The 12,390-nt window shown below is 48.6% G+C and overlaps 2 protein-coding genes across 5 annotated transcripts in view; one reads left to right on the forward strand and one right to left on the reverse strand.

Moving 5' to 3' along the window:
• Nucleotides 1-3,496, reverse strand: part of TAF1A (TATA-box binding protein associated factor, RNA polymerase I subunit A) — a 42,867-nt gene extending 39,371 nt beyond the window's left edge. Inside the window, exon 1 of one of the 3 annotated variants that reach the window (XM_040430471.1) lies at nt 3,027-3,208. In XM_040430471.1, the coding sequence (XP_040286405.1) occupies nt 3,027-3,189 (163 nt within the window). In that variant the 5' untranslated portion in view covers nt 3,190-3,208. Of the gene's footprint in view, nt 1-2,534; nt 2,552-3,026; nt 3,209-3,431 lie in introns of those variants that run through there. The other 2 variants (XM_040430475.1, XM_040430476.1) reach the window with 2 other exon arrangements.
• MIA3 (MIA SH3 domain ER export factor 3) overlaps nt 3,179-12,390 on the forward strand; it is an 87,184-nt gene continuing 77,972 nt past the window's right edge. For both annotated transcript variants that reach the window (XM_040430469.1, XM_040430470.1), the window contains exons 1-3: nt 3,179-3,311; nt 5,412-5,545; nt 11,044-11,130. In XM_040430469.1, the coding sequence (XP_040286403.1) occupies nt 3,188-3,311; nt 5,412-5,545; nt 11,044-11,130 (345 nt within the window). In that variant the 5' untranslated portion in view covers nt 3,179-3,187. The remainder of the gene's footprint in view (nt 3,312-5,411; nt 5,546-11,043; nt 11,131-12,390) is intronic.

A 12,390-nucleotide genomic window follows, 5' to 3' on the forward strand; every position in this document is an offset into this window, starting at 1 on the left:
AAGGCCCCTGGCAGACGAACGATACGGATTAGGTCCGCATGCGTTCGGGAAAACTCGCACCATTTCGCAAGCAATTGCAGTCAGTTTGGTCTGCGATTGCGTTCAGTGGTTCCGTTTTTATCGCGCGGGTGAAATGCGTATTGATGCGTTTTTCACGCACGTGATAAAAACTGAAGGTTTACAAACAACATCTCTTAGCAACCATCAGTGAAAATCGCACCGCATCTGCACCTGCTTGCGGATACAATGCGTTTTTCACGGAAGCCCCATTCACTTCTATGGGATCAGGGCTGCGTGAAAAACGCAGAATATAGAACATGCTGCGATTTTCACGCAACGCAGAACTGATGTGCGAAAAACATCACTCATGTACACAGACCCATTTAAAATGAATGGGTCCGGATTCCGTGCAGGCGCAATGCTTTCGCATCATGCATTGCACCCGCGCGGAAAACTCGCTTGTGTGAAAGGGGCCTAAGAACGGGCTTTTCCCATCACAATATTTGTGACATATCCCTAGGACTAAGCCATAAATGTCAGACAGGTGTCGGTCCCACCTCTGGGACTCGCTCCTTTCTCCAGAATGGTACTCCTGAAGCAAAGGGAGAGCAGCCGCGCCTGCGCAGCCCCCCTCCACTTCCAAAAAAAGCTGAGCACTCGCTCGTCTATTTTCGGAAGGCTCATAGCAGCGAATGGAGAGGATATGGCGCATGCGCAGTACGCTCTCCTTCACTTTCTGGAGACAGTTGTAGGACCTACACCTATCCGACATGTTGAGATCGGAAAAGCCATTTAATGGGTTATCCGATATCTAAACCCACCCCCCCCCCCACCAATGCCCGGCACCCTCGTTGCTCCGGATCCCTGTCTCTCCCCCTATCTCTGGACGTTTTTATCCGAGCGACGGGGAGATGCAGCGGTGGCCGTGCAGGGATCCGGAGCGCCGTTAAGTAATATTTTAAATATCGGATAACCCCTTTAATGTTTAAAGGGGTCCCACTAGGATAGGTGATACATGTATGATCACTGGGGGCCCCACTGCTGGACCCCTACAAATACAGACCAACTGATGGAAACAGCGCAACACATAACCCACAGATGTTGAATGGCGCAGCAGCACACGTGCAGTCATGCAGTGTGGTGGATCGGGGGTAATGGGGCCCCATTCTAGTAATAACTGGGGGCTATACATTTAGGCCTCTTGCACACGACCGTATGGCTTTTTCAGTATTTTGCAGTCCACAAAAAACAGATCCACAAAAAATACGGATGACGTCCGTGTGCATTCAGATTTTTGCGGAACAGAACAGCTGGCCTCTAATAGAACAGTCCTATCCTTGTCCGTTATGCGGACAATAAGGGCCCATTCACACGTCCGTAGAACGGGTCCGCACCCGTTCCGCAAATTGCGGAACGGGTGCGGATCCATTCATTCTCTATGGGGCCGGAAGAGATGCGGACAGCACACAGTGTGCTGTCCACATCCTCATTTCCGGAGCACGGCCCCGATCTTCCGGTCCGCGGCTCTGGAAAAAAATAGAACATATCCTATTCTTGTCCGCAATTGCGGACAAGAATAGGCAGTTGTATGGGGGTGCCGGCCGGGTGTATTGCGGATCCGCAATGCACTACGGACGTGTGAATGGACTCTAATAGGACATGTTCTATCTTTGAACATAACAACGGAAATACGGAAACGGAAGGCATACGGAGTACTTTTCGTTTTTTTTGCGGATCCATTGAAATGAATGGTTCCGTATACGGTACGCAAAAAACGGTATGTAAACTGAAGAAATGTTTTTTCGTGTGCAAGAGGCCTTATCTGTAGGTAAGTGATAAATGTAATTTGTGGGAAAATACATAACTAGCAGCTATGACTCTCCAGGGTGCACCTGTGGGCACGAGGGGACGTCCATGGAAATGTCTGCCTGGAGGCCCCGACACCCTACACATCTGTGGTGTCCGATAATCACATTGTGCTCCTCTGGGGCAGAAAGGATTTGGCAGGTACCTGCTCTATTGTGATCGGAGCCCAGAGGTTACAATGCCAGCAGAGAACATACATGGTGGCAATAGATCCCAACCTCCGGGCTGTGCATGTCAGGGAGATGGAGCCCCAGGTATGCTAGAACCCAGGGAGATAAGCAGCTGCCAGGAGTCTGACAACTGCTTGTCTCCCTTTCTCCACTGAAATAAGCAGTGATGTTCTGCCAATCCATGCTGGCATATACATGGGGAGGTCAGGGATTGACCTGTGATGTTACATGAGCTGGGAGGATATGCTGGGTCTGTTAGTTCTACAACCCCTCTACCATAACACCCCTGGTACACTGGCAGGGCATGCTGAGTCTTATAGTCCAGTATTCCTGCTCTCCCCATAAGGCTCCATCAGACCCTGCCAGTAATAAATCTATGGTAATGGGGCATGCTGGGACTTGTAGTTCTACAAGACATGTAGTCAGCATCCTGCAAAAGGCTCCATATAACACCCCTAGCTCTGCTAGGCATGCTGGGACTTCTAGTTCTACAATAGTGCAGCAAAGGAGTTGTAGTTCTAGAACACATGGAGCTGATGGGCATGCTGGGACTTCTAGAACTACAGCTCCTTTGCTGCAGGTATTGTAGAACTAGAAGTCCCAGCATGCCTATCCGCTCCATGTCTTATAGTTCTACAATCCGTGCATTGTTCTATAAGACGTGGAGCTGATGGGCATGCTGGGACTTCTAGTTCTACAATCCGTGCATTGTTCTATAAGACGTGGAGCTGATGGGCATGCTGGGACTTCTAGTTCTACAATACGTGCATTGTTCTATAAGACGTGGAGCTGATGGGCATGCTGGGACTTCTAGTTCTACAATACGTGCATTGTTCTATAAGACGTGGGGCTGATGATGGGCATGCTGGGACTTCTAGTGCTACCACTCCAGCCACCACTGCATTCGGTGTCAATCATAAACTTTCAGGAGCAGTACCAGACATGGATTGCATGCTGGGCCTTGTAGTTGCTGCCTGCACACGAGCCTCCAGCATGGTGGGGGTTGTAGTCCTGGAGCTCCCAGCTCTCCCCAGCAGTCTCCTCCTCCTCCCCCAGTCCTTGCCGTGCTGTCTCCTGCTGACGTGTCTGCCTCTCTCTGCTCATGCTCCTTCCCTCCATGCTCAGGAGGACACTGCCACCCTGCTGCTGACATGGCTGCAGCCGGTGCCCACCTCTACCTCCTGGCCCTGCTATGGCAGCCCCTCCTCAGCAGCGGCTCTGCCCGGGACCCGAGGTTCTCCGACACCAAGTGCTGCGCGGACGCGGAATGTAGCAGTGAGTAGCGGGGAGGCTGCGGGGCCCCGGGGGGTGCGGAGGGCCACGGCCGGCAGCTGGAGTCTGGTACTTGTATGGCTGTAGATACCACTTGGCACCGTGCACGGTCGGGCCACTTACCGCCTCCGATCAGTCCCAGGTTTGCTGTTGCTGGAGGGGCTCCTGATGATGAAGTCTCCTGCTGATAAGCGGCGCCTCTATGGCGGTATAATCACAACATTCACCCATCGTGGTCATTACTATTGGGACATTGCAGGGAATGGAAACCGTCAGTAAGCTGGTGGCTGTCATTGCCCTGTTCTGTTTACATTGCATTGTTGTCTGTTTGTGTAATTGCACCAAACAGTTAACTCCCCCTCCCCCCCTCAGATGAGGGTACCATGTTCATATACAAAATATTTTCTGCATGGCAAAGAGTCGGGGTTAATATTGACGTGACCCCCTCTGCTATGATGGCGGCCGAGAAGCATCGGATACATTTTAGGGGGGGTTATCTATGGACTCTATTTATTAAAAGAGAAAATTGAACAATAAGAAACCACCAAAAAGTTGTCCACTTTTTTAAAGTTTGTGACAAACTTGCCATTTGATGCGATGATGGAAATTAAATGTTGTGGCCCTGTGATGCTATGTCCATAATGACGTCACATGATCACTGGGTTCAAAGGGGTCCGGCACTGTGGCATTATGTACGTAGTGACATCACATGACCACAGTGCTTCATGGCGGCTAGCGCTTTGACAATATGTCCATAGTGACATCACAAAACCATAAGACTCAGTGGTGGCCGGCGCTGTGACACTATGTCCATAATGACGTCATAGTGCTCCATGGCAGCTAGCGCTGTGACAGTATGTCCATAGTGACATCACAACACCATAGGACTCAGTGGTGGCCGGCGCTGTGACACTATGTCCGTAGTGACATCACAGTGCTCAGTGGTGCGATGTCCATAATGACATCACATGATCACTGGGTTCAGTGGCTTCCGGCACTGTGACATTGTGTACATAGTGACATCACATGACCACAAGGCTCAGTGGCCGGCGCTGTGACATTATGTCTATAGTGACGTCACATGACCAAAGTGCTCCATGGCGGCTGGCACTGTGAAACTATGTCCATAGTGACATCACATCACCACAGGGCTCAGTGGTGGCCGGCGCTGTGACATCACGTCCACAGTGACATCACATGACCACAGGACTGTCCATAATGACATCAAATGGCCATGGCAGCTGATCGTGTCCAGCAATGTAACATTCTACCCATAGCAGCATCATGTCTGGCAGCAGCAAGTGGCCCCGACATCACTTCTACACAGTTGTCACCATATTGATTATTGGCACGCACACAAATTAGCTGTCATATGACTGCGGTGGAGCTGGAGTGGGGGTCATTATCACGCTGCAGTAAGGAGGGGGGGGTCCGGTTTACACTTGTTGGTTCTTTGTCCTCGCAAGGAGTGAAAGTCCTATGATCATATAGATTGTGTAGAGAGATAGCTGAGCTGTCAGAGCGCAGGACTCGAGATAAGCCTCATTTCCTTCAATTATCCTGTGCGTACTCAAGATGGTGGAGGCCACACGTCCTGGCCACTGAGTCTGAGGACACTCTTCAGTAAAGGGGCTGTGCCCTGAAATGTGATTGAACTAATGGGAATGATTGTCCGTGCAGAAGATGCTCCTACCGATGCTGGTATCTTCTACCTTCCTTGTTCCACGTGTAATGTGTCATCTGATTTAAAGGGGTTCTCCAGAACCCTCAGTATCAGAACATATGAAGTCATGGTATAGGTCCATGGAGGTCTGTAGATGCCATGTTATGGGTCCGTAATATGGCTGTGTTGTGGGGCCTCCTTAATATGGAGCCTCTCGGCCTCTGTGTGCTGTCCTAGATATAATGCTTCTGTGAAGCCCCCATGAAGTCTTATGGTGGCTCCATACAATATGGCGGTTCGGGTATGGCCTAGCGTAAGAGTATGGGTTGCAAACATTTACTGTAGGGCCAACTTGCAGATATTAGGAGGATGCTTCCTAACAGTCCACGTATAGATCAGTGTATGTACTAATATACCGCCCTCTGTCTTTCTCTCCCCAGAACTGATGTGCAGGGGTAAAGCCATAGAAGACTTCACGGGGCCGGACTGCCGTTTTGTGAATTTTAAAAAGGATGAAATAATATATGTCTACCACAAGTTAACGGGGAGATCGACGGACCTTTGGGCGGGAAGCGTAAGTAAATATGGCTGCTTTTTGGCATGTTAGTGGTCTCCATGGAAACGAGGCCTAGTTAGAAGATGAAGCCTGACCTTGGTCTGTAGTGGTAGAGGCATGACGGGTTGATCGTCCTTGGCTGAGGATGAACTAAATGTGGCCAAGGACATGCGGGGGGAGACTTTACTAATGAAATGGTGGCGGTTTTGTGCCCTATCTATGTATTTATGAAGGCCCATCTCCTCACGCAGTACCATACCTGTCCAGGATCCTGGAAGATGGGGGGGGGGTCTCCAGTACAAGCTGTCAAGTCTCCCTCGATGTCGCACCCTGACTAATGACTCATTACGCCTCGTTCCTGCCGTCCTTTTAACCTCAAGGCGACACCACAGATATTATCCTGACTCTGGAGCTGGCGTCAGGAGGCCATTGTCTGTGGCGTCACCCGGGCATTCAGGACGAGGAGAGGGGGGTCTGATCTGGTTTTTGTATTTGTTTTGGGGGCCCAGATTAAGGGGTCTATATTAATTTATGGTATCTGGTGTGGGGTCTGTTTTCTGTATTACATAGGGGTATATTGTCTGATATGGGGGGGGGGGGGGTCATCTTATTAGTTCAGGGGGTCTGTATTTATTTAGGGAATCTGGTCTAGTACCTGTATTTATTTCGGGGGTGGGGGGGGTGTTCTCTGTTTATGTAGGGGTGTCTAGATTGGTGTCATGGGGGGGGGGGGGGTGTTAAGGGATCTGTATTAGTTCAGGGGGTCTGGTCTAGCGCCTGTATTTATATTGGGGGGTCTGTCCTCTGTATTTATGTAGGGGTGTCTGGACTGGTGTCTGTATTTTCTTAGAGGGTCTGGTCTGGGGTCTACATGTATTTGTGGGGGCTGTTATGTAGCATTTATTAGTTAATAGGGACCAGTTTGGAGGGTAACTTTATTTTGGGGGTCTGGTCTGGGCTCTGTATTTATTTAGTGCTCTGGACTAGTGTCTGTGTTTATTTTGGGGGGTTTGGTGTGTGATCTGTATTAGTTTAGGGGGTCTGGTGTAGGGTCTGTATTTTATTTAGGGAATCTGGTCAATTGCCTAGGGGTTGTTTATGTGATCTGTATACGTTTAGGGGGGACTGGTTTGGGGTCTGTATTTATTTTGGGGGTCTGTTCTCTGTAGTTATATAGGGGTATCTTGTCTGGGGTCTGCCTTTTATTCAGGGGCTCAGGCATGTGCCCTTTATTAGTTGTGAGGGATTGGTTCGCTGTCTATTTAGGAGGGGTCTGGTCTGGGGTCTGTATTCATTTAGTGGACTTGTCTAGTGTCTGGGTTTATTCAGGGGGACTGGTCTGGGTCTGTATTCACTTTTGGCCATGATGTGACATCCCAATAGCTGTCATGTCCATTGCGCTGAGTTTTACTGTTGAAGCGTTTCCTGGAAATGTCTCTTTGGGAACGGACTGCGCGTCTTGTGAACTTACGTTAATTCCATAGACAGACAGAAGGCATTTAGACACATTGGCGTCGCGCAGTACAATGGGGTCTCCCTTGGCAGCCAGTGACCTGTTTCTGTTAATTTTGCATGTTTATAAAATCAATTATATATATATATACCGGACACGCTGGTTTCCATGCAGTTAAAGTGTATTGGCGCAGATATCTTCCCAGGCACACGCCTTTTCACTGACCCCAGGAATGAGGTAACAAACTGAAATGTTGGCATCTATAAAAATGGACGCTCAAAATCAACATTTGTGCCAAGAAGCTTTTGTTTGTGAAGTACTTGGAGCGTCACAGCCGCCCTTTACATTGTGGCATATATATATATATATACATCACATGGGAAATGATTGCGACCCCTGTGAACGGGTACATGATGGTTCTGTGCTTTATATGTCCATGTAGAAATCCTTAAAAATTCAGGACGATTAGAATGGGTATTCTGGTAGGTAAAAGATTATCAGATCGGTGGGGGTCCTACTGCTGGGACCCCCACTGATCCTGAGAATGGGGGCCCTGTACCCTCTGCAGGCCCCATGCTACTCCCTGAAATGACCAGAGCGGCCGCTCGCACATGCGCACAGCTGCTCCATTCATTTCTATGGGAGTTAGTGGAGCCATGTACTCGGCTATCTTCGGAGCTCCCATAGAAATGAATGGAGCGGCTGTGCGCATGTGTGACCGGCCGCTCCGGCCATTTTAGGGGAGCAGCAGGGGGCCCACAGGGGGTACAGGACCCCTGTTCTCTTGATTGGTGGGGGTCCCAGCGGTAGGACCCACACAGATCTGATGGTTATCCCCTTTCCTATCGATATGGGGAAACTTTTACCTACCAGAATACCCCTTTTAGAGTTATTTTGGTTGGAGGTCTCGATAAGGGCAAGATAGTAAAGGAGAACCGGGTAGATGAAGGATTGGGCTGCTGGATTTCAACATGCCTGATCCTTTTGTTTACAGGGGAGATAAGATGCTGCCAGAAGAAACAGCTGTGGGCCCTGCGTAGCGGATGGGGGCCCTGGATAGCGGATGGGGGCCCACATGGTGTGGTTGATCAGCAACATGTAACCTTTCCAGCATTCATCCCCTGACCGGACCTTTTTAGTAGGGCTACTTTCACACTCGCGTTTTGGGCGGATCAGTCAAGGATCTGCAAAAACTGATCCGTTACAATAATACAACCGCATGCATCCGTCATGAACGGATCCGTTTTATTATCTTTAACATAGCCAAGACGGATCTGCCATGAACTCCATTGAAAGTCAATGGGAGATGGATCAGTTTTCTATTGTGCCATATTGTGCCGTTTGGCTCAGTTTCGTCAAGCGGACAGCAAAACGCTGCAAGCAGTGTTCTGGTGTCCGCCTCCAAAGCGGAACGGAGACGGATGAGAGGCAAACTGATGCATTCTGAGCGGATCCTTTTCCATTCAGAATGCATTAGGGCAAAACTGATCCGTTTTGGACCGCTTGTGACAGCCCTGAACGGATCTCACAAACGGAAAGCTAAAACGCCAGTGTGAAAGTAGCCTTATCCTGCTCAGTTTTTTGCAGTGTTCTTTTTTTCTTGTGGTAACATATGGCTTGGATTTACCAGTGGTCCTCCGACTGATGGATCCCCTATGGGTCACAGCAACAAAGGGGCCTTAGTGTTTCCCAGTTGCACTACACTGGAGTCAAACCCCCACCTATCAGCAGTTGAGGTCACATCCTGATATGCTGTCACTTGCTGAGGCCGGAATTCCCCTTTAATGTTGTCAGTCAATGCCGATCACTTTCTACAGATTAGTTTTCACGTTGGGTCGGACCCCGCTGAGGGGGGGAGTTATATCCCTCATTGTGAGAACCGTCCACGTGTCGGGTGTTGATAATATGAAGGTCACTCGTGATGCGCACGCCGCTGATCATGCCATGGATTTATGGCGCTATTATGAGTGAGTGATTTGTGGCGCAGCGCTGGTTTCCTGTCCGATCAGAGGACTTTATATTTAGCCCTCGCTTTTCCGGGCAGGTTGGTACAGTGTCGCATGTGGCAGTACTGCCTACTTAGGTATCAGATACCCATACAGGAGAACTAGTACCAAGGCCAGGAGTTTAGTCTTTTTGGTAAAATTCCTTTAATTGCTGGGACCTGAGAGCTGCCGATTATGAGATGTTGTAGAACAGCATGGAGTGAAGTGTGGCTTATGGACGGCTGAGACTCTGCACTGCTTGTGTTCAAAGCATCGCATCATCAATGGAAAAAATGAAAGTTAGACGTCATATAGCACATGACAGTTTCTTTCTAAGGGTCCATTCACACCTCCGTAATTTGGGTCCGCATTCGTTCCGCAATTTGCGGACCCATTCACTTTTAATTCCGTTCCTAAAAAAAATAGAACATGTCCTATTCTTGTCCTCTATCTCTCTATCTATCTCTCTCTCTCTCTCTCTCTCTCTCATGTGTCCTTTCTGTCGCAGCTCTCTCCCTATTACAGCTCAGGGAGGGTGTCCCTTTTGCTGCATCTCCCTCCCTATCACAGCTCAGGGGGCATGTCCTTTCTGCTACACCTCTTTCCCTATCACAGCTCAGGGGGCATATTCTTTCTTCTGCAGCTCTCTCCCTGTCACAGCTCAGTTGGTATGTCCTTTCTGCTACAGCTCAGTGGACATGGCCTTTCTCATGGGGGTGTGTCCTTTCTGCTGCAGCTCTCTGCTTATTAGAGCTCAGGGGCATGTCCTTTCTACTGCAGTAATAAATCTGGCTGGTGGCAGTTGAAGGATGGAACTGAGCATGTGTGACCACCCCACAAGATGGACAGAGAAATAGGCAAAAAAACTAACAAAAAAAAAGCAGGTGACGCTATACAGATACATTCGCTATGTATGGGTTTGCTGTTAGATAAAAGGTTCATGTTGACCTTCAAATGTGTACAGAATATTTTTATTTTATTTTCTGTCGATACAAAAGTATAGAAATAATAAACTCGGAGGTAAGTGGTTATTACAGTGTTTACTGACCCGATCACCCGTGATGAGTACATGGAAAAGCCTTAATTCATGAATCTATCAGAACCATTTCGACTTTGGCCGCCAATACTGAGAAGAGCAAAAATGACTCAAAGTGCATTCTGGCTGCCAGCCACTAGATGGCCTCTCACTACATATTTGTTTTTTTGTTCAATGTTCTATGTTAACAGTATGCAGTAAGCTCCTCTCCGCCCCCTAGTGGAAAGTAGGGAGCATCATTTTCTGTAAACACACGCCACAGGTCAGTCCACAGTCTGGTGTAAACGCCGCCACAGGTCAGTCCACAGTCTGGTGTAAACGCCGCCACCGGTCAGTCCACAGTCTGGTGTAAACGCCGCCACCGGTCAGTCCACAGTCTGGTGTAAACGCCGCCACCGGTCAGTCCACAGTCTGGTGTAAACGCCGCCACCGGTCAGTCCACAGTCTGGTGTAAACGCCGCCACCGGTCAGCATTCTTCATTACGTTGATTTCTAATTTGGCCAGCAAAAAAATAAATAATTTTATCACCTTTCAGAACCAAGGACAGAAGAGTTTTTGGCCCGAGCTCTATGTATTAGTTTGGATAGAGCAGTTTTCTAAAGCTCAGCCCTCTCCTTGCCCAATCCTTGATGGATGTGTCGGATAGACCAGACAATAACTTATTAAGCAGTGGTCTCCTAATAGACCAGGCTGAGAAATGAAAAAAAGGCCTCATGCACACGGCAGTTGTTTGGGTCTGCATCCGAGCCGCCGTTTGGCAGCTCGGATGCGGACCCATTCACTTCAATGGGGCCGCAAAAGATGCGGACAGCACTCCGTGTGCTGTCCGCATCCGTGGCTCCGTTCCGCGGCCCTGCTAAAAAAATATAACATGTCCTATTCTTGTCCGCGCATGTCCGCCATGTGCATGAGGCCTAAAGGGAAAGATACCTCATAGGGTTTTAACAAAACTGTAGCAGGTTGAGCAGTTGTTGACATTGTTGGACATTTCTAATGTATTCGGGTTCAGTTCTGGAATAACACTCTCTTCTGTTTTTTCAGGTGGGCACTTATTTTGGATATTTCCCCAAGGATCTCATAGATATTAAACAAGTTTACACAACCGATGAACTAGAATTTCCCACAGATGTAAGTTTTTGTGCAGTTTCCATTGAATTACTGTATGAAAGGCAGAGGGTAAATCTGTGCAAGGGGGAAGGAAACAATCCTGATCAATGGTTGCAACGTCTGTAACCCCTGTCACATGTTTCATCAATATCTGATCTGTGGGGGTCCAGCCCCCAGCACTGCCACCCACCGATAGCTATTTGAAGAAGTCATTACTAGTATTAAGCGAATCCCTAGTTCGTCGAACTTGCAAACAGAAGTTCGCTCGTCCCTAGTCATTACACTTCTTCTCTCAGCTCACAGCGCCATACATTGTATAGTGGTCATGCTTGGTATTGCAGCCCACCCCCATTCTCTTGAATGGGACTGAGCCGCACATAGGCCAGGGATGGCTAACCTCCGGCACTCCAGCTGTGGTGAAACTACAACTCCCAGTATGCTCCATTCATTTCTATGGAGTTCTGAGAACAGCCAAGCAAGTGTACACCTTGGGAGTCGTAGTTTTACCACAGCTGGATTTCCGGAGGTTAGCCATCACAGACCTAGGCCACGTGACCGATGAACGCGAGGTCACATGGCCTAGGAAGAAGCTACAGCGCTCACTGGAGCCCAATGACCTATTCAAACAGCTGCTGTCTTTCTCTGATACACAGCACCAAACTCCCTTATAAATTACTAGTTAGAGTTAGGGCTCATTCAGACGGCCGTATGCTATCCGCAAAAATGCGGATCCGTTTTTTTGCGGATTAGATGCTGACCCATTCACTTCTATGGGGCCCTTTTCTATTCCACAGTTCCGCAAAAAAAATGAAACATGTCCTATACTTGTCCCTGAAAATCAGGACATGGCCCCATTGAAGTCTATGGGTCTGCAAAAATACTGAATGCTATCCGTTTTTTTGCAGATCCGTTTTTTTGCGGATCCGCAAAAAAACGGATAGCATTCAGTATTTTTGCGGACAGCATACGGCCGTCTGAATGAGCCCTTAAAGAGATATTACAGGATTTTATTATTGATGGTCGGGATCTGACACCCCGACAATCACAGCTTTTCTGCAGTAGCTCCAGAGCAGGAAACTACACAGCGCCGTCCTCCGTGTAGTGGACGGAGTAGGTAACTGCACTGCTGCTCCCACTGAAGTGAATGGGAAACAAATTACACTGCTAGTTTATGTTCAAAAATAATTTGTCTGGTTATTATCCTTGGATACTGAATACCCTGGATTCGCTTATATTACACATCTTCTCAGTTAATTGTGTTTTACTGATTCCTCTAGCGAT

The sequence above is a fragment of the Bufo bufo genome, chromosome 4 (genome assembly GCF_905171765.1).
Source record: "Bufo bufo chromosome 4, aBufBuf1.1, whole genome shotgun sequence".
Taxonomy (NCBI): domain Eukaryota; kingdom Metazoa; phylum Chordata; class Amphibia; order Anura; family Bufonidae; genus Bufo; species Bufo bufo.